General features: G+C 36.3%; 1 protein-coding gene across 1 annotated transcript in view; it reads left to right on the top strand.

The window, feature by feature from the left end:
* WDR72 (WD repeat domain 72) overlaps positions 1–21747 on the top strand; it is a 114492-nt gene that overhangs the window by 57802 nt on the left and 34943 nt on the right. Inside the window, exons 15-18 of the mRNA XM_086757553.1 lie at positions 1452–2269; positions 7019–7104; positions 9645–9727; positions 17989–18100. Coding sequence (XP_086613679.1) covers positions 1452–2269; positions 7019–7104; positions 9645–9727; positions 17989–18100 — 1099 coding nt within the window. The remainder of the gene's footprint in view (positions 1–1451; positions 2270–7018; positions 7105–9644; positions 9728–17988; positions 18101–21747) is intronic.

The raw sequence follows: 21747 nt of genomic DNA, 5'->3' as shown, positions 1-21747 counted from the left end.
TATATTCTCCATTCACATGGCTTTATATTAATATTTTTCTTCATTTTTATGTTCATTCTTACTCTTTCCTGCTTTCCACAGGTTCTACTTGAAAAGTATCTGATCTATAGAATTTATGTCCGAATACAGAAGACTTTCTTATCTTAGTTTATGTTCTCAAATATTTTATTCTTTCTGTATGCTTACACTACATTCTGTCTAATATTTTAATGTCCTGGACAAATTGTTATTGATGGGCATTTGTGTGGGTAAGTTATTCTGTGATATCTGTATGAGGAGCTGATTTTTAATGTGTCCAAAGACACTCGCTACCTGGGAGTTTGTCACAGCATAGCATCTACCCTATGGCGAGGGCATTGGCAAACTAAAAATTAATTCTAATTAACTTTTCTTAATGATCACTTATCATTTAAATAATAAAGCGACAAAAATGAAACAGTTTTTATTTTGAACATTTTCTGATGTTGTTCAGCTGACATTGTGTTATAGTTCATAATCATTAGGTTACTGCTATCATAGATTAATATGTCAGTCCAAAGTTGTGAGTAACTGGAGCTGTTCTCAAATCTTAATTTCTGCCAGATTTTAGGGGGATTCATAAATTATTTTCTTTGGGTGCTTATTAACAGTAGTAATCAGATGTGTATTTATACCAGCACAATTATCACATTAGTATGTGGAACTGAAATGATGCTCTGCAAGCCTGTTGTCATTGAACGGCCTTTAAAGTTGGTGGAAAAGTATGGGGAAATTTTAGAAATATCCAGATTGGAAATAGGGTAGCACAAGATGAAGTCAGATGATCACAAACATCGTAGTAGATCTGTAGCCTTTTGCTCACAATTATTTTCATCTAAGGTAATGAATTTTGTAACTGGAGAACTAATTACATAAGTTCTTTATTGTTGCTGATAAAGTATGTGTAACTTAACTCGGAATTAAGTAACTTTAAGATAGTTTTACATGTTTTAAAATGACAAAAGTCATAGTCTTTGACATATCAAATTGCTACAAAGCATACAGATTCTCAAGGTTTGAAAGAATTTTGCAACATTGTAGGATTTGTGTTTCCCTAGCTTTATTTTTGAAACAGAAAGCTATATTCTTCAAAACTTTCCTAAAAACCTTTGTTTGAAATGAGACCTGGCAGAAGAAATACCAGCCTAGAGTTTTGGCAAAGATGTATGCAGTCTACAGCAGGGCTGTATAATTGAAGATGTTAGCAAGCCTGTATTTACATGCATACGTCTCAGTGTATCTTAAGCTATTTAGAAGAAAATCCTTTTTTCTTAGTAAGAAGCGAGTAAGTATAATTGAGTTCAACTTAGTGGTATTAATAGATTTGGTCTATTCCGTATGCAATTCTATGCTAATATCTTGAAAATTGCAAAATACTATGGATTTGTGTTTGGATACTTAATCTTTTTTTTTTTTTTTTTTTTTTTCTCCAGTTAACAGATACCAACCTCATCCAACAGCCCTTTACTATTTTACCAGTTAAGACAAAATGGAACAATGCAAACTTTCATATTCTCTTATTTGATCTGGAAAAACTTGATCTTCTACTGTCATCTCTACTCAATGGATTGAAGTCATCAAATTCATTCCACAACTATGACACTCTAGAAAGAGCCAAAAGTACTACTGAGAAAAGGAAACTGACATTAAAAAGAAATAAAACTTCTGGCTCCGTATCTCCAGTGGGTGAGCAAGTAGATACTGTTTGTTCAGACCAAATCTGTAGGGATAATAATGCAACTAGGCCTTTGGACGAAAGCGGTGGCATGAAAAAACAGAAAAAAATGAAGAGTTCAAGAAAGATTAGAATGCAGCCATCAGGAAACATTGATGTGAACGTCACCACAGATATAGCTAAACTGTTTTTGTCATGTCTCTTACCGTGGGGTGTAGATAGAGAAATAGACAATCTTTGTGTTAGACACTTGGATGTCTTGAGGCTTAAGTGTCCTGTTACTTTTGGACTTGTGTCAAATGAAAACCACCTATCACTAATGTTGCCAGGATGGAGATGTACTGATTGTGGTGTGCTAGGAGAGCATGCAGTAACCAACTTGTTTTCAAAAAGAGTGCTTGATTTATCAAAAAAATACCTTGCTGCAACTGAAGGACAAACTGGAAAGAAGGATGGACCCGAGAATGATGTTTATGGAACAAAGGAATTGGAAACAGTATTCTTCTTAATTAGCAGAATAGCTTTAATCAACAGGATAATTAACATACCTTCAGCAATTACAGGTGAAATTGAAAGGTAAGAACCTTTTAATTATTAATTTTTTTCTTCCTTTGTTGTGTTTAAAAAGTGAAAAATACGAAAGAAACGCTTTTCTGAAATACGGGCTTTTGCAATAAATTTTACATTCTTTCTCTATAGTTTTTTGTTAGGACATTCTTTGAACAAAAGGAGATCAAGATAAAGTTTAAGTATCTTTATTTTATTCTATTCAGTAGATGAGAACTGATGCAAAAAAAATATCTCAACAGAACAAGAACTTGAATTATCCAGCTTCACACCCTGTTTTTCCAGAGATCACTCTTCCTCGCAGTTTAAACTAAGTAGAATAAGATTTCTTTAGGCACATTGAGATGTGCGTTAAGCATGTTTGTGCTGTTTTAACTTTCATTTTCTATAAGCAAGCAATGTGCTTCCTTTACCATGAAACCCTTGGCTCCATCCATAAATAAAACATGAGGGACAAGAACAGTCTGTCCTAGTTACACTATCTGAAGTACAACATCCCCAATAATAATGGCAGTTACTGGGAATGAATACCTCGTCACCCTTATGTTGTGAGAACCATTCCAAATAACACTTATGTTACTCAAAACAAATTTATTGACTAAATGCTTTTTCAGCATTAAAGAAAAAATAGCGTACTCGACATTATTTGACTACGCCAAATAGAGCATACTAATCAGGCAATGGATATTGTCCACAGACTTTTGTTTTCGACAAACCTAGCTTGGTCTATATTTAGCATTTCAGGGACAATTAACTTCAGTGTTGGTGATGCTGTGGCCCAGAGGCAAGAAGGGGAACAAAAAATATTGATCTTGACGCTGCAAATATCTGTGCGTCTTCCACAAAGCTCTAGGCATTCAGCCTATCTCAAGAGATATGCACCATCTCGTAGGACAAATGCGTATTTCTCAGTTACTGCTAATCACATTGACAATTGGTCCGTATTCAACACAAACTCTTACATGGAAGGTTGTTTCCAGGATTCCAGCTTGATCATGAATTCCTTTCCATGCAAGAAAGGACTTTATGCTTGTGTTGTGTCTTACAATACTCTGTTCAAAAGACATTGTGTAATTCAAGTTAGTCATCATACTAGAATCAAACATTTTTCCCAGACATACACATCCTGGCTTTAGAACATATCTCCTTAATCATAAGTATTAAAGTTGTTGCAGGAAAAATGCAGGGATTTTTTTTTTTTTTTGTGAAAAATATACTATGTCATTTATAGTTTTCTCCAGGAAAAGTAAAGCCATAAGAGCTACCATCTCTTGTAGAAATAGATAAATTTTTTTTTTCTACAAACCTGGGGGGCAGGGGAAGGGAATTTGCCATAAATTTTCGTTACAAAAAAAAAGTGTTAAATTTTATTCAAAGACCCTGAAATGTTTTATTTTGGATTTTGACATGTTTTGGTTTGCCTTGTGTCTTTTTCCAGAGCTGAATAGTGTATTTACTTATAGCTGTCTTGTAGCTTTTAGTCTGGTGCCGTTTGTGATGCTCTAACATGGGCTATTGTCCCTCAATGACCTCATCTGGATAAGAGCACTTGAGTGATATTCCGTTTTTTCTTGATTTTTTTTTTCTTTTTTTCTTTTTTTTTTTTTGTCTGTTTTGTAGGTTTTAGTTGGTGTTCTGGGGTTGGTTTTTTTTTTTGGGTAGCAGGGTGTTTTTCTTTTGTGTTTTTTTTTTTTTTTTTTTTCCCTGAGCTCTGTATTTTCATCTTGAGTTCTGAAGCAGCAACTGCAAGTGCTATGGGTCTGTTCAGAGACAGCACTTAATTTTTTTTTCCTGGCTGTGCTTGCTCTCTTGCCTACTTTCAAGGCTGTACTTTCTTTATTCTTAATCTCTTACACTTTCAGAAAATAAACAGACAAGTAGCCACAATTTTTCTTTGTTATTGAAGGACTAAGTCTTCTTTCTTAGGGAACATGATCAGAACTAGAGTACATTTGCTGCATTTCTATCAACACAGACCTCAGATTTTAGTCACCTGGATATTTTCATTTTAAATGTTGGTGATGAGTTGTTTTTTCTTTTTTTTTTTTTCTCTCATCATGGCTCTGTCCCATAGTAGCACAGAGTTTGTCTTTTCCCCTGCCTTCCAAGAGCTGTTTCAGAACTTTACATGTGTCAGTCATAATTCACTTGTTCATTTTTTCCCCAGTAAAGATCAGAACAGTTGAGGTTTATTAAGGGTTTTGTACTGTTTCCTAACCTCTGTAATAGTGCAGATGATGTCCTACTGCAGTCAAGAACCATCATTTTCACATAGAATCAAAGTTATATGGGTAGAACCAACGAGACATCACTGTGTCAACATTAGAAGAGAAGTGAATTACAGCCATGGGAAAGAATTTATCCTTCAGACACTTAAGAATAAAATAGTGATTCCATACATGGTGTACTTTAATGTGATAATGTTATCTTTGTGTCTGAATATTAAATGCATAGTTTTGCTATCTGAAACTGCTGTCTGAATGTATCTATAATTTCTGTATTGCCTCAAAACAAATTATGCATATGCAAAGTTATCTCCCTTTCTCCACCTAAAGAAAAAGCTCCTTTCCTGAGAAGTCTACTCTCCCCTCCTTCCCCCTGCCCAGTAGTAAGCATAGCATGAGTAGGAGTTGGCCTGTTTGCCATGATCTTAAGATTCAGCCTTCATTTCAACTCTTCCTCTTGCTGATAATTTGGGTCTGAATGAACTATCACAATACGTATTCATTGATTCATTAAATGTTTTTTTTTTATTATTATTTATCCTTTTTCATAATTTAGTCTGTATTCAGGGTTGGAATTAATTTTCTTTGTTATGATGAGCTGTTAGAACTATGTACTTTCGCCTAATTAAAGTTTGAAAGAAACCAAGCAATGCTATTTCGTTCAGTTTGCTTTCTAAAAGTACATCATGTAGCCACATCTCTTTGGGCAGTTGGGGTCAGCTAAAACCACAGGATGCTCAAGGGAAAAAATTACATACTGAATTCTAATTCACCACAGCATTTCCAGAAAGAGTTAGTAGGGGAGCTCTTAGAGCTTGTAAGGGTCCTGATCTCCTGCTGTACAAACAACTCTTACTAATTCACTTACTAATATGAGAGAGAAAATGCATTCTTATCTCCTTTCATTAGCTTATCTGTCAGCAAAGCCATGAATGTTTCTCCACCCTGTGGAAGTTTGCTTTCTATTAGGACACTGGTACAAACTCCATAGCTTTTAAACTTCTAAATTAAAAACAGGAGGAAAAAAAAATACCAAAAAAATACCTGAAAAGATTATCCACTGATTAGGACACTCGCTTAATGTATATTCAGCTTGTATTCATAGTTCTGCCTACTTTGATGCTGGGGAATGGACTTGTTTGTTTGTTTTTCAATGCAACAGAGTGTCTAACCGCTGTTTAGGAATAATTTTGGGATTCCAACTTTCTGTTAGTCCTGGTCCACTTTGCATGTAGCAATGAAACATTCATTGGGCTGTAAGGAGAATTACCTTAGTGCGAGTCAGCTATGACCTTTATCTAGGGAGTGCAATAATAAAATTTAAATCCCTCTTCTTTGTCATATTGATGATTTTGCTGTTACAGGGGAGTAATTTTTAATAAAATACACATATACATACTTTTAATCTAGAGAGTCAGAACTGGAAAAATGCATTTGATCAATTCATAGGCTATTGGCTATTTTTGGGTAAGTCTGATATTCTCATTTTGAGCAGAAATTGTCTTTATCAGCATGTATATATATTTCTGCTTAAACCATGTGTTTGACAGATGAACATTCCACAATGAAAAACATTTGGTTGAAAAACTCTTGACTAGTTGCTATCATAAGTTTTCAGCTCATGTTCTGGATGAGTAAGTTTCAGGTTATAGTATTTCTGTGAACTATTAGCTATTAGATTGGATAAATTAAATTTGTGGAATGTGAAAAATAGTGAACAGTGAATTACATGTTTTAAGCATGTGTTAGAAGACCAGTACTAATCTTTTTTTTAAGAAAAAAACCCCACAGGATTTCTTAACATAATTTGAACATTTCAACAGAAAAAAAAAAAGTGTTCATAATAAAAAAAAAAATAAAGCATGAAAAATATACCTTTGGAAAAACTCGGACTTGAGTCTATAAGCTGTTGTTCATAAATGTATTTGTATATCTGTTGATTTTTTTTGCAACTTGACCCAGCCTGTAACAATAAAGGAAGCTGCAGTAAAATGTGTCAGATATAAAAGTGGGACAGAAACAGGAAGAAGCTAGTAAGCAAAGATCTTCAAAGAACTTGTGTTCTCATGCCTTTTGAGATTTGTATAGTAGCCATCAACGGACATCCTAAGTATTGCAATAATAGTCTAAATTATTTAACACTGTGGAAAAAGTGGAAACCTATAAAATAAAGCTGCTAGTTTCCCTTGAAATTTCTTCCTATGTAAAAAAAAAAAGCACATTTTTGTGAAAATGATATTTTGATTCAATTCTTCATGTGTGAATCTATTTCTTTAATGAAACTCAGTTAAAAGATAACTATAATAAGTTTTGAGCCAAATGTAAAGTTCCTGCATATGGGTGCTACTTTTCAGTATTTGTGTGTATGTGAATGTTTCAATACCAGATTGTGGGCAAAAGAATGCAAGTGACTTTTAAGGAGAAACGAAATTGTGGTTGATAGTAATTGATAGCAGAGTACCTACCATAAGACATAAGACTTCTGTAATTATGTTCAGGTTTTGCTTATAGGTTGTTTTTTTTTTTTTTTCAGTCTACAGAAATCAGAATCTGTACATGACAAATGGAGAAATATAGAAGCAGTAACACCTTCATGTTTTTATGGAGAGTTACCAAGCAGTAAGTATCTGGAGGAGTGGCAATATTAGCTAAAATATACAGCCCTTCAAGCAAACTGTTGCCTTACTAATACAAGAGTCATCTTGACTGTTCAAGACTTTTGACTTAGAGCAGAATAAAGTAAAGTCTTCATGTTAATGTCCTCCAGGCAGTTGTTCACCAGTCTGAACTTTGCAGGCCAGTCTGTTATTTTTGCAGTATGCAACTAGCCAAAGAATGTTTAAATAAAGTAAACAAAATATGGATATTTGTCAGTATACATTACCGAACAAGTATAGTCTTTCTGTTATAGACTAAGTCCTGTCTAGACTGACAACACAAATTCTTTCAGGTCAAATCTTGGCCCTCTGCTATATAAAAAAACTTTAATATCCCCATCTAAAATTAGTTTTTAGTGTATCTTTCCTTCTCTGACTCTTACATGGGCCATAAATGTAGAACTTGTGATGACAACAGAAATGCTTGTTGGAAGAAAGAGACGGAACGTAAGTGACAATAGAAAATAAGTAGATGAAAGGCATGGAGATGGTGTAAAGATGACTATAATATGTTTATGGACATAAAAATAGTTTTACTAGGTGACCTAAAACTTCTAAGGCAATCTAATTCATATCTCATATCTCCTAGTTCACACAATTGTTTGGATTTGCAAATTAAAATCTTATCTTAGACTTGCACATCTCTCAGATGTTTTAGGAGTGACCAGTTCTTTAACATCAAGGACAACTGGACAACAGAATGGGCAATGTTAAATCTTCATTCTGCTGATGTTTCTGGACTTCCTATATACACTTACACATGTGCAAGAAGATGGGAACAAAACTTTAATGCTTTTTTTGCATACATGGGCATGAAATTGAAGTACCACAAAAGAGGACAAGGCTTGATGATGGGTATCATATTGGCTGTACTGCTATTGATCAATGGGAATACTTCCTGAAAGACAGTTTTATGTTTAGACCAGAGTAGCCTCAGGTTAGCTCTTGAGTGAGTAAGAATTATAAAAGCTATTAATTCAAATCAGCATTGCTTGAGTCTTTCCTCACATCCAACATTTTGGAGAGCTCGTTCTATCCCACAGGATTTCCCCACAGGGGGAACTCAACTGCAAACTTAGGTTTGTACTAAAGATTGTAAACTGAGAGAGAAGGTTTCAAATAATAACATTGATCTTTGATACTGCAGTTTCCAAAATGGTAGAAAAAAAAGAAAAAAAGCAAAATTCATTCTTGTGTATAAAGAAATCACATAAAATCCAAATTAAAACAGGAGGAGGAGGGGTTTACCTTTGTATGATCAGTTCTGCCCCTCTCATTTTGTGATTTTTTTTTTTTTTTATGTTTTTGTTAGCCTTTACGTTTTTTATTATGGTATATGCTATGTCAGCTATTAGAGACAGGATAAAATATTTGCTCTTACCCTGTCTTTCTAGAAAATTATATTAAATGCTCTAGTTTTCTGGTTTCCTCTTCCATGCTTCTTTTTTTCAGTCATACCTGTGTATATTTTTGTACATATGTTTATGTATTATATTAAATATCAACATAGGTACATTTATATGGACATTCACTGAATAGTATACTGCTCTCATTCAGACTACGCTGGTGTACCCTATTCATGCTGCGGTATGCAGGGACTGACATGATTTTTTCAAACTTTAGTCTTTGCTGCAGGAATCCAACATTTAAGCAAATTACCATGCATTGTGTGATCAGGTTGCTTGTGAACTTTGGTGTTACTGAAACACAGTTGCTACTTACATTTCAGTTTCTTCTTCTCAAGACATTATATATTACTGGCAATCGGAGATTCTTCTTTGGATTCAAAGGATTGTACAACCAATTTACTCAACTTCTATGTCTGGCAATAAGCATTGTAGTATAGTACTGAGAATGACGCATTTGTCTATTTAAGTCCAAACAAAGAAGAAGTGGACTAAACCAGCACAGCTTCCAGTTCAAACTGTGCTGTGCCTTCAAAATAATCGGAAAAATCAGGATGGGTAGTAATAAAATTCACATGCAATCCACAAGTGTAACATCTTTCTTAACTGCAGGCATAACTGATGGGCCACTGGCAATGTGACATCTTGACCACCATACACCAGTATTGTTGCCTTGTAGCAGAAAAGTAAATCGGGCAGAACTGCAACTATTAAAAATGTTATTGAATGTATTTTTGCATACAATGTACTACTGTTTTCAAGTAGCTTTAGAATTTTAATAGTAAAGTAGTTGAAATGGGAAAGTATTTTCAATACTTGTAGAAAATTGACGATAACATACTCTGTGGATATCAGACCTCTGTTTAAAAAAAAAAAAATCAAAGTAATCTGATTTAGCATAAGAATACATGTTCAAACAATATATTATCTGAACACTTCATGCTTATTGCATCAGATGAAAGCATATTGTGAGAAATGCTTTTTTGGATCTTTTCAGATATGTTGCTGAAGTGAAAAATTAAAAATGTTAAATACCTTTCTGTTTGGATACTTCTATGTATATTGTCAGTTCATAAATTATGTATGTGTTTTTCAGGTAAAAGTAGATATCATTCACTGAACTTTGGGAGTGTTTCATTGCTGAAACTCATCTGCTGTTGGAGTGACCAATCTATAAAGGTAGGAAATAGGCTATGTCAGTTGTTGCAATGTAATGTAATTGGCTGTAGTTTAGGATCTGGAATCTGTAATGTGACATAATAATTATGGATTTATGGTGAAATTGTTACATAAATTGTGCATTCAGATCTATGAAAAGCAGATTATTGTTTCAGTATGAAGTATCTTACTCACAAAACTATTTTGCCGTACCATACATGTTCAGATATAGGAAAGTAACTGTCCTACTAGTCTTTAATCTGAGTGATCTTGTTTATAGCATGTGTTTAAAAAATGAGCTACCTCTTCTTTAACAACCAGATGTAACTTACATTACAAATGCCATTTTATGCTCCAGGAAAATAAAGGCCAAAATAAGGATAGTGTCATATACTAATACGTTATTATAGAAGAAACAGAAAACACCTTTTAAAGGGGTAAATAATCTTAAATTCTTACTTATTAGAACGCTCTTCAAGAATGACTTAAAAACATAGGTTAGGGGTATAGCTCATGCCTATTGTTTGTTGAAGAATCTGATGTCTTGAGAGATAAATTACTGTTTCTTGAGAGCTGACAGGTTACTGTGAAGTAGTCTGAACAGTGAAACCTAGAGACCATTTTTCACTTTGGAAATATACATTTAAATAAAGTTCAGTGGTTGCTTGAATGAGTTAATGTTCAGAAGTATGAAACTGTCGTAGTTCAGCCCCGATCGGGACCAGACTATGCAGTCTCTCTCTCACTCCTCCCACCCTCCGAGAGAACAGGGGGAGATGATATAAGGAAAACGGCTCGAGGTTTGAGATAAGGACGGGGAGAAATCCTTAAAGTTACCGTCACGGGCAAAACAGACTCGACTTTGGGGAAAACGATTCATTTATTTCTAAAATTAGCAGGAGAATGAGACAGGGAACAAGATAACCTCCCCCCACCCCTCCCTCTTCCCAAGCTTAACATTATCTCTACTACCTTCCCCTCCCGAGCGGCACGGGGGGGGAAAAGGGAATGGGGGTCACGGTCAGTTCATCACGCATTGTTTTACGCCGCTGTGTCATCGTCAGGGGAAGAACTCCTCGCATTCCTCCTCTGCTCCAGCGTGGGGTCCCTCCCACGGGCCACAGTCCTTTGTGAAACTGCTCCGGCGTGGGTCATCTCTTCCACGGGTGCAGTCCCTCTAGAACAGCTGTCCCAGCGGGCCCTCCATGGGCCACAGCCTCCTTCAGGCCTCCACCTGCTCTGGCGTGGGGTCCTCCACGGGCTACAGGTGGATCTCTGCTCCTCCGTGGACCTCCATGGGCTGCAGGGGGACAACCCGCTCCACCATGGTCGTCACCACAGGCTGCAGGGGAATCTTGGCCAGGAGCCGCATTACTCCTCCGCCTCCTTCTGAACTGACCTTGGCGTCTGCAGCCGTTCCTCACAACAGGCTGGCAGACGTCTCTCAGGATCCTTTTTACATCTTATTCACTTCTCATCTCCTCTCCACTTCTTGCAGCCAGGCCGGGCCGAGTCGGGCCCAGTTGGCTGCCCAGCGGGAGGCCAGAGGGTGAGGCCTGCAAGGCCCATGAGGCTCGCGCCTCCCCCTCTCTGCCCCCCGCTCAGCTGCTTCACATCTTCTCCTCCTCTTTTTCCTGTTTTCCCCTACTTAAATACGTTATCGCAGAGGCGTTATCACGGGACATTCTGCTACCAATCGGCTTGGCCTTGGCCAGCAGCGGGTCCGCCCTAGGCCCAGCCGAGTCCACTGAACAAAGGGGAGCGACTTCTAGCAGTTTCCTACAGAAGCTGCCACCTTAGGCCCCCCCTCACTAGCAAAACCAGAACAGAAACTCAAGACAGTATACTATGACCACAAAGGATTTTACTCCAGAGAAGGGAAGTACCCGTTACAAGTTCATTTTATGATGTTACTTATAAAATTGAATGCAACTCTGGACTGCATTTCAAATGCAAAGAGTGTTTTCTAAAGCTGAGACGTGCAGGGGTACTGCAGTGATAGTTCCCTGTTCTATTAGACAGGCAGTAGTGGTCTCTGCAAATATTCACATTCAGTTGAATTCAGCATTCTACGTTGAGCTTATCAGTTGTTTATTATATCCCCACTGTCTGCACGTCTTCCATATTAGTTCAACATTCTTGTTCCCTCAGAAATTGTACACCTTTCTCTTACAACAAGATTTTTTCCTTTTTTGAGTCCTTTCAATAAAAAAAAATAGAATACAGAACCTGAGTTTTCAATAGCTGCAATTGTCGTATGATAATCCATATCATCTCTTGCTGACCTGATCAACCACTGAAACTCTTTATAGAGTTGTAGAGCTGTGAAACTTGTATTTGTAGCTTAGCTGATTTTGTGAGATTTATATATTTATATTTTCCAATTAATTTAGTGACTGATCAGTTTATACAATTGTAATGGTCTTATCTACCACAGGAGGTTAGTGTGCAGGAAGATAAGGCGTGGAATAAGCTGCCTCATGCTTTTTTTTCATCTGAAAAGACGTTAGGTTTAAGACATGGCAATTGTCAAGTACTGCAAATACCATGCTATCAATGCTTCTGAAAATTTAACATTATTCAGATACAACTTCGTAGTTGCATTAAGCTTTGTTAACCTGCTTTGCAGTGTGGATTTGGGGGTTTTTGAAGCCAAACAAAATAATATGGTGTTGGCAATAGGTGTGGGTATTCTTCAACCAATTGTTTATTCAAAATTATAATTTTTATTGATAGTAGAGCGGGTTTGTTAAACCTTTCTTTATACTAACACAGACTTAGGGCAAATTTATTAAACCTGAGCAGCCTGATTAAGCACTCGTACACTTACCCAAAACATCACTAGCTACTCTGCTTTTAAAAACTTTTTGTTATCATCAGTGGAGGATAGTGACTTATAGTGTTGTAACAGATTCTGTGCAGTCAAGGGAACTGAAAAAAAACCTGCTGCAGATGATTGATTAGGGGACTTGTTGAAGTTCAAGGGCTGAGGAACATCTTTTTCTATCTGAAGTTTTAAGAATATGTATATTAAAAAATATTTTTCTAGGATTTTTTTCCCCAGATGATTTTAAATGAAAGGTGGTTGTCATGCATTTTGCTGTCCTTTTAGATAAAATATAGTTTCTTGCTGCCACACTCCCATCCTATCCAGAAATTACTTAAGTGGTTGCATTTCTACCCTTAATTGTCCTTACTGTATATTTAAAATAGCTTATTCCTCACTTATATGTGTGATAGATATTTGGTTATATTTTAATGTTTTTAAGTAAGAATACTATAAAAGGTTCCATAAGCTTCAATAATAGACTTAAATGGTGAACTTTTCTGATAACTTTTTGAAGTTTTATTTTATAGTCAAACTGCAGTGCAACAAAAACGTTTTGCCTGTTATTAACTCTAGCATAAGAAAACTTCCACTGGAAGAATTTCTTTGATAATTATTTCCTTGCTGTTCTTAGCTCCTTAGTCTTCAAATGATAGGTGTTGAAATGCCTTCTCCCTGTACACTTCTTCAAAAGGAAGAATACAATAGGAAATCATTTGCTTCCTTTTTTGCTACTCTAAGATCTTTTTAAATCTCATTGAGCGAAGTTAGTTCTTGTTAAGTTGACTTTCCTGAAGACTGAAAGTCTTTTCTCTCTTCACAAAATGATTATAGACTAAGTAAGTTTCCTTCTACAATATGTCTTACTGCCTGAGCTGGACAACCATTTGTAAAACAGAGTAAATGACCTTGTCTCCATAGCTGCTCTCCCATTTTTAGTGCTAATCCCAGCAAAGACGTTCAATACTAAACGTGCCAGCGAGTTTTGCATGGAACTTTAATAGGCCAGTAGTTCCACTAACAATGTTAAGTGTAGAGTCTTCACATCTATGGTAAAGGATTTTAGTTACATGACAACATGCAGGCAGTCTGTGTCTGTCAGTCTGTGGAGCTTCAGCAGTTTGCCTTTGTTACGTACAGCAGTATCAGGTGACAATACCCATTTAGAAATAACAGAGCTTTATCAGATTCAGTACTAATGCTTTCATGATCAGCAGGAGTCATACACTTGCTCCTTCTAATTCTGAGCTGGACATCAGTCATCTCTAACTTTGAAACAGTCTTGCTTTATAGTTCGAAGTAATAAGACCTTGTTAGAACTTGGATGTATTATTTCAGGAGCATCATCAGACATACAGTTTATATAACTTCAGTGCTACACAGGTCCTATTTGGAAGTCCTCTACTGCCATCCTGATGTTGCAGTATTCCTTTTCTGTACAAGAAAACTTGTATCCTCTTTTATCAGCTAGCTAGTTAGCAGTATCTCCCCTTAGGAAAACTGTTGATGATACATTTAGATCTCTGACATGATCATCTGCATGAGAAATGTTGCTTTAGCCTCTCTCTTTCACCAGTGGAAAAAGATAGACACTGGAGGGACTACTCAGATTTTAGGAGGAATTAATCATCTCAGGACTTTATCATCTTTCTATTGATTCCTGCAGTGCACCTGTATCTTCACATGTTACTTCATTTTCATTAATATCTAAACAAGATGGGATTAATCTGAGATCCATTACAAAGGAATTTACTTTCAAAGCATAGATCACTTCGTGTTAAGGCCACTGCAGAGAGCAGTACTGATAGTACCTTCTGTACCAATGCCCAAGTTTACAGTTATTTCTCTAGCAAGCTCCGAATGCATTTGTTTTTACAGTGTTTGACTCTACCTGAAGCCAAAGGACTTCAGTACAAGTGTCTAGACAACTCTCCTGACAGTTGCTATCCAGAATTAGAGGAAAGCAGACTGGATAATATAAGTCTGATGTTTTGATTTTATTTTTTTTTATTTTTTTCTCCCTGATGTCACTGCGTGGCAAGGCTCAACCCTGTAAGAGGTTATGGCCTGAGCAATAACCAGGAGTGATATCTGCTGACTTCTCTCCTTAGACCCACTTATTACCAAGCAAATAGTAATCCTTGGAGGTAACTGATAAAGTGTAGAAAGGAAAGCCATTATAACTTAGTGTAAATTTAACAGTACAGTTTGGCTGAACTTTTTTCACTTATTTTTTTTAATTGTTCTCTGCTGATGCAGAGTCAAACAATTACTTTTCACTCATTAATATCTATCTATATAGTTGGACATATGTAATTTACACTTTCTCCAACATAAAAGAAGCATATTTTCTATCATATTTCACAATCCCAACTAAAAAGCAGCAAGTATTTACAACAGTGGGTTACAATTATGAGGAAGAAAATATACACATAGAATCATAGAATGGTTAGGGTTGGAAGGGACCTTCAAAGGTCATCTAGTCCAACCCCCCTGCAAGGAGCAGGGACATCCCTGACTAGATCAGGTTGCTCAGAGCCTCATCCAGCCTGGCCTTGAACGTTTCCAGGGATGGGGCCTCCGCCACCTTTCTGGGCAACCTGTTCCAGTGTTCTGTAACTCGCATCGTAAAAAATTTTTTCCTAATTTCCAATCTAAATCTACCCCCCTCTATTTTAAAACCATTACCCCTCATCCTATTGCAACAGGCCCTACTAAACAGCCTTTCCCCATCTTTCTTGTAGGCCCCCTTGAGGTACTGGAAGACTGCTATCAGGTCTCCCCAGAGCCTCCTCTTCTCCAGGCTGAACAGCCCCAACTCTCTCAGCCTGTCCTCATAGGAGAGGTGCTCCAGCCCTTTTATCATCTTTGTGGCCCTCCTCTGGACCTTCTCCAACTGGTCCATGTCCTTCTTGTGTTGGGGGCTCCAGAACTGGACACAGTACTCTAGGTGGGGTCTCACCAGAGCAGAGTAGAGGGGGAGAATCACCTCCCTCGACCTGCTGGCCACGCTCCTTTTGATGCAGCCCAGAATGCGGTTGGCTTTCTGGGCCGCAAGGGCACATTGCCTGCTCATGTTAAGCTTCTCATCCACCAGCACTCCCAAGTCCTTCTCCTCAGGGCTACTCTCAATCCATTCCCCGCCCAGCCTGTATTTGTGCCTGGGATTGCCATGACCCAGGTGCAGGACCTTGCACTTGGCCTGGTTGAACTTCATGAGGTTGGCACGGGCCCACCTCTCCAGCCTGTCAAGGTCCCTCTGGATGGCATCCCTCCCTTCCGGCATGTCGACGGCACCACACAACTTGGTGTCGTCGGCGAACTTGCTGAAAGTGCACTCTATCCCACTGCCCATGTCACCGACAAAGATGTTGAACGGGGCCGGGCCCAGCATGGACCCCTGAGGGAAGCCACTCGTGACTGGTCTCCACATATATTAGTAGCCAACAGGGTAGCCAGTGTATATATAATCCAGAAGGACGCTGAAGATAAAGTGGAAGCTTTCAGAGAAAATGAAAGATGCTCATGTATATTTGTTTTGTGTTAGAAACGGTCAAAGCTTATGGAGATTTTTAAACGTGGTGATAATGATAGACAAGGTGTACAAATTATTGGGAAGAAGCAGTGAGAGGGCAAAATTAAGTGTGTGAAACCACAGAGCACTGTGGAATGCAGATTCAACAAAGTAAGAAACAAGTAGCATGCAGAGACATACAGGTGCCTTTTCAATATCATGCTGTGCCATGTGCTACAGTTTATTTTGTTTTCAGATTTTAGAGGAAATTACATGTTACAAATGCTGCCTGGCTGGCATACACAGCAGTGGTAAAGGTAATGAACACCTGATCTAGATTAGTGACAGTTTCTTAGCAGGTCAGAACACCATGAAAAACACATAATGTGTGCAATTCTTTTGTGTAGCTCTGTAAGACTTTTTTTTGTCAAAATTTTTTTCCCAGGATGATAACATGTCTGTGTTTCCCTCTCTTTCTTAAGTATTGTAGATATATTGTAAGAATCTGCTGTAAAGTCAGGATCTGTATTCCCCAAAGCTCAGGGTTGTATGGATGTGAGGAATTGGAAACTGCCTTTGGTTTTCCCTGTAAAATAAAATGCTATTACAACAAGATGAAGGTTTGTGCTATGTCAAAACACATAGGGCTGGGTTCAGTTGCTGTGAACTTTGACACTGTGGACCTGACTATACTTGTCTACAAGAAAGGATTTTGTCACAAAGGGCGCCTACAGCCTTTGTTCTGCTTAATGGTTTGAATTTACAAGGGCAGCTAGAAATGTGATTGAGGACAGCCCACGAATTCACTGTACTTGATTGGTGAGATGAAACACTCTCTCCTTCAGGCAGTTTGAGGGAGCCTGCATATCAACTTAAATTCATATTAAACTTAAATATTACTAATAGATGGTTTATAACATAAATATCATATAAACATTAAAATTTTTATAATTTAAACATATTTAACTTGAATTTTTCATATTAAATTTAAATTCATATTTAAGTTGAGGTGGAGTACACTGTCCTGGAAGGTTTAGATTCTCTCTGTCTTTCAGGAAATTTTTTTGTACTTGAGAATGAATACCTTCCTGGGCGGGAGGAAATTGTATTTCTGAAAGAAATGCTGCCATTCTGCACCATGCTGAAATTTAGACCTAGTAAGGATTGCAAAAGTTTGGGTCCATTGTATAAGGTCTTCATGTGCTTTAGAAACTTTCTAGGTCTTTAAACTTTTGCAGTTCTCCTGGGACTTCTCTGCTGAAGTAAAGAGAAGGAAAGTAACAACTCTGTCATACAGTCTCCACACTCCATTTTCTTAACACCCGTATGTGGTGCTTCAGCTATTGCAAGTGCCGTTCATAGGCTGTTTATACTTCCAGCGTGATGTTCATGTTAGACAAAAAAATACAGTATTATCATGTTTGAGCTAGAGGAATAGAGGATCACCACAAAAAAAACACATACTTTAAGCTTTTCAGAGAGAGATGCCAAAAATCTGAAAAAAAGTCAAATTCAAGGTACTTCCTCAGTCAATGAGGCGTTTTTCCACACATAGAAAAAAAAAAAAAAGAAGGTCTTTCTTACTAGCTGTTATCACCATGTGTTTTGCTAATGTGTATTGTCATGTCCCCTTGAAATCAAGGAGGCAGTAGATGACGGATTCTAGTTCCGAGATTAAATAAAATGAATGTTTAATTAGTGGGAAGCAGTCATGATCGACAACTTGCACTATTTCATTGCTATCCAATTAAGGCTTATTCCTCAATATGTGTGTAGACACACATGTTTATCACTATCTGAAAGAATATTGCCAACTGTTGACTTTCTAATCATATTCACTGGAACAGAGTTAAAATTTTCAGAGTTATTTAAAATTGTCAAATGTTTAGAGAAATAGTTGAAGTACTAATATCACCCAATGATAATTTGAATTTATGACAGATTATTGAGGCAATGCAAGCAGTGCTGCTGACAGAAGTTCAAAGAATTATGAATACCTTGAGAAAGACGACAATCTGCAGAGAGCCATTGGCCATGGTGGAGAATGGAAACGGTAAGTTGTGGACTCTGCCAAAGACTGAGGAGGTAGATTTGCAGTACTTTTAAAATGTTTCGTTGCCGTGTAGGTGGAAAATTTGTTGGAATATTCTTTTAGAAGAACTTTCTTTAATACTCAGAACAAGATAGGGGTATGAGTTCATAATACATTATTTCTGTGCGAGAGAAGCCAAATGGCCTATTTCTGACCTTATCAGGTTATGAGTTTTCTCATGTTTGTCAAGGAGTTAAAGGACTTTCACATGCTTTCATCATCTCTAAACATTAAAGAAGGAAAAGTAAAGTTTATTTGATTGTATTATAGTTCTGGTATTGTAAATATATTTGCAAATAAAGGGAGCAGTGTTTGAACTAGAATCAGTAAATCATATTTTAAAAGTTTTATAAATTTATCTTTTCAATTACATCAGACTTACACAGCACTAAAAATTAATTGCTTGAATTTTATAACTTCATAATGTAATACAGAATACTTTATTTTTCTTTTAGAAATAACCTCCCTGCAAGGAGATATCAAATGCATTTTACAATTAGATCATTTGATTTTACAAGAAGCTTACTCTTTGCAACTTTACAATGGTGCTAATGTTTATGGTAAAAAAGATTGAACCTGAATTTATGTTATAAAGTTATAGTCATTTTTTTTTTTAGCCCATTAGCTGGGTCTTAAAATTAAGTGACCTAAATTTGAGATCCAATCTTATTAGTGAGCCTTCTCTTGGGAAACTAATTTATAATCTCATTGAGTGTGTGTGTCTGTCATGAAAATTTGTTACCAATCTGCTTGTTCCAGAACACTAAAAATGATCAGTGATACTCGCTTGAGGACATGAAACAAAACGGTGTGTCTCTAATTTGGACTATTGGAATATAGTGAAACTCCAACACTTAGAATAATTGTCCTATGTGACTTTATATTTTGCTTACATTGAAGATTACTTTGAATGATTTTATTTTTATGTTGTTTGAGACAAGATGCATTGTAACTAAAACATATCCAGCTGTGAAGTTCATGTATGGATTTGATTTCAACTTTCCTGAATTTTCAGGGTATATATTAATGTGATGTTTTGACATGGGTTACAACAAAAATGGGACAAACTAAAAGTTGCAAATGTCTGCAGACTCCAGATGTATTTAGGGCTTTGGGTTTGTTTCAAGACGTTCTACACTAGGTGAAAATAAATTTCTGTTATGTAAAGAGTGTTGGAATTATTACAAACATCTAGTAGTCAATTGTTATTTAATTCTAATGAAGTATTAAGGTTCACACAAGTTATTAAATCAGGGGAGTTACTTCAGCTTTCCATTCTCTGAAAGGAGGATTTTTTTTTTTGTATGTCTACCGAAAGATTTTTACTGTCACTTTGTTTTTAACCCTATTATTTGAAGGTTACTAAAAAAAAAACTAGAAAGTTGCTCTACTTGAACAAGCACAGTATTTATACTGGCTAGGATTTTTTTTTTCATATTTCATTATCTCAACTACATAAATACACTCTGTAAGGTAAAGTGGATTTTTTTTTTTTTTTTTGGTCATGTCATCGTTTGGCAAATTAATGTATTCTGGAACAGACTGAAAACATACAGAATGATTGTGCAAGAGATGTTACACTAAGTATTTTAAATTAACTTTGTTCTTATTTCTGTTAAGGTTTTAACTTGTTGCATTATTTATCACAGTATGTAAATAGCACAGATGTTCTTGGTTTGTATGGTTGTCTAATAGGCATTGCAAAACTTGATGCATTTATTCAGAATTGAACAATTTTTTTAGTGATTTCTGATATGTTAAAGAGTAAAACTATTTGTCATGCATAAGGTTATGCAGAAACTACTGAAAAACCATCCAGGACTAAGTCCATGACCAGTGTAATTACTAAGACAAGTAATTTTGTGTGGTGTTAGGAATTCATCTGATAGGTATGTCATCTTATATCTTATTAAATACTCTGTATTTATAGGTTGTACAGTAGCTGTCATCTTGTGTGACATCAAGGCAAAGGTTAAATATTGTTTCAGGTTTTTAAGTCATAATTCAAGACTGAGATCATGCACTCTGACCCAAAGTAAAAGTATTTGAATCTTGGCTGCCATCATCATTGTATTGTATTGCATTTTTGTTTAATTGGAATTAATATATTTGATCTAGAGATGTTTAACCTTGTTTAACTCAATAAATTTCCACTGAAGTCAATAGAAGTTTTATTTAAAACAGAACTTTTAGGATTTGACCTCCAGTTTTTATTATCTTTAAAGTTTACAGTATATTATATAGTTGCCTTTTCAGAAACCTTCTTACTCCTTAGGAAGCCCCTGCATGCTCACTTCATGGGTAAGGGTGTGATAGCATTTAGACAAGAGCTTAACTTGCTGAAAAATTTAAAATGCTATTTTTTTCTCTGTGATTTCCTACAGACAGAATTGTTTGTTAATGGAATAGAAAAAAAATATTTTTCCAGAAACAAAGATAAGGAGTTAAAAAAGCTAATCATGTAAAGCATGTCAGACAAAGGATTAACAGTGTTCTGTCGTAGTACATTCTCCCATTGTTGCTAAAAGGAAATATAAATGCCAACAGTTGCAATTTCTTTATGTTGATGTCAGAGATAATTATTTTGGACCCATTCCAAACATATTGATAGCAATCTTACCATTGATTTCTTCAAGCTTTGCTTCAGTACTGCAATGAAGCTGAGATTTTTCCCTGTTTTTTTTTCACATTCATCATAGTTCTGAAGTAGTACATTGCACTTTATAGCTTCTTGCCTTTTTCCTAAACGCTGATAATCTCAGGTTAATAGTACCACTTAACAGGTTGTCAGTGCGGTGGTGTTTTCCACTGCCATATGAGTCAGAGGCAGTGATTTTAAAATCTTAAGAATCTATACATCCACTTTTATTTGCATAATATTGCATATTTGCATAAACTAAGAGGAACTTTGTTCATTTTTAATTTGTAGTATTTGATCTTATGACATACATACCTAGTCCATACCCAGCCATGTGCAGAACTTTTCATTGAAGGAAAAATGGTGTTAATGCTACTGTTATCATTCAGTAGCCCAGTGATTGGACACAAAGAAATTGGGTAGTCCCCCCGTTGTTGATATGAACCCATATTTTCCTCAACAGTAATTCATTGCTTATCCTCAAGGCATTCTGCAGTGTGTTCTTTCCAAGACATTTACAAAAATTGTTTCACTTGTTCATGGAAATCTCAAAATGTTTGCAAACTTAAGAGTTGAAAATTAGATTCCCTTGCTTCCAGGTGTGTGTTGTGTGTTGGACAGTGACCTCCTGTTAGCTACTGCACTGAAGCAGTTTACGATGTGCCATCCTTGGATGCCTATTTCTTCTAATGCTTAGGGAGCCAAAACTATCCCATCTGAAACAGCATTATAGCATACGAGTTCTCCTGGAATTGTGTGGCTCAATTTTTATAAAAAGGACTGGAGGTAAAAAGAAAAGTCTTCCTGAGAAACAAGAATGTTAAAAATTATCTGGAAAATGCAATTTCCTTTCTTTGTCCACTCTGTTCCTCTTACTAGTGCAAACATTTCAGCCAATAAAAACAAAGTTTTTCAGATGTAACTGAAGTTTTGTGCTCTTGGAAAAGTTTGTGCACATAATAAAATTCAT

Source organism: Chlamydotis macqueenii, chromosome 12 (assembly GCF_036417535.1).
Source record: "Chlamydotis macqueenii isolate bChlMac1 chromosome 12, bChlMac1.mat, whole genome shotgun sequence".
NCBI classification, from domain to species: domain Eukaryota; kingdom Metazoa; phylum Chordata; class Aves; order Otidiformes; family Otididae; genus Chlamydotis; species Chlamydotis macqueenii.
The sequence above is the reverse complement of the archived record's forward strand: the minus strand, read 5'-3'. Positions and strand labels throughout refer to the sequence as shown.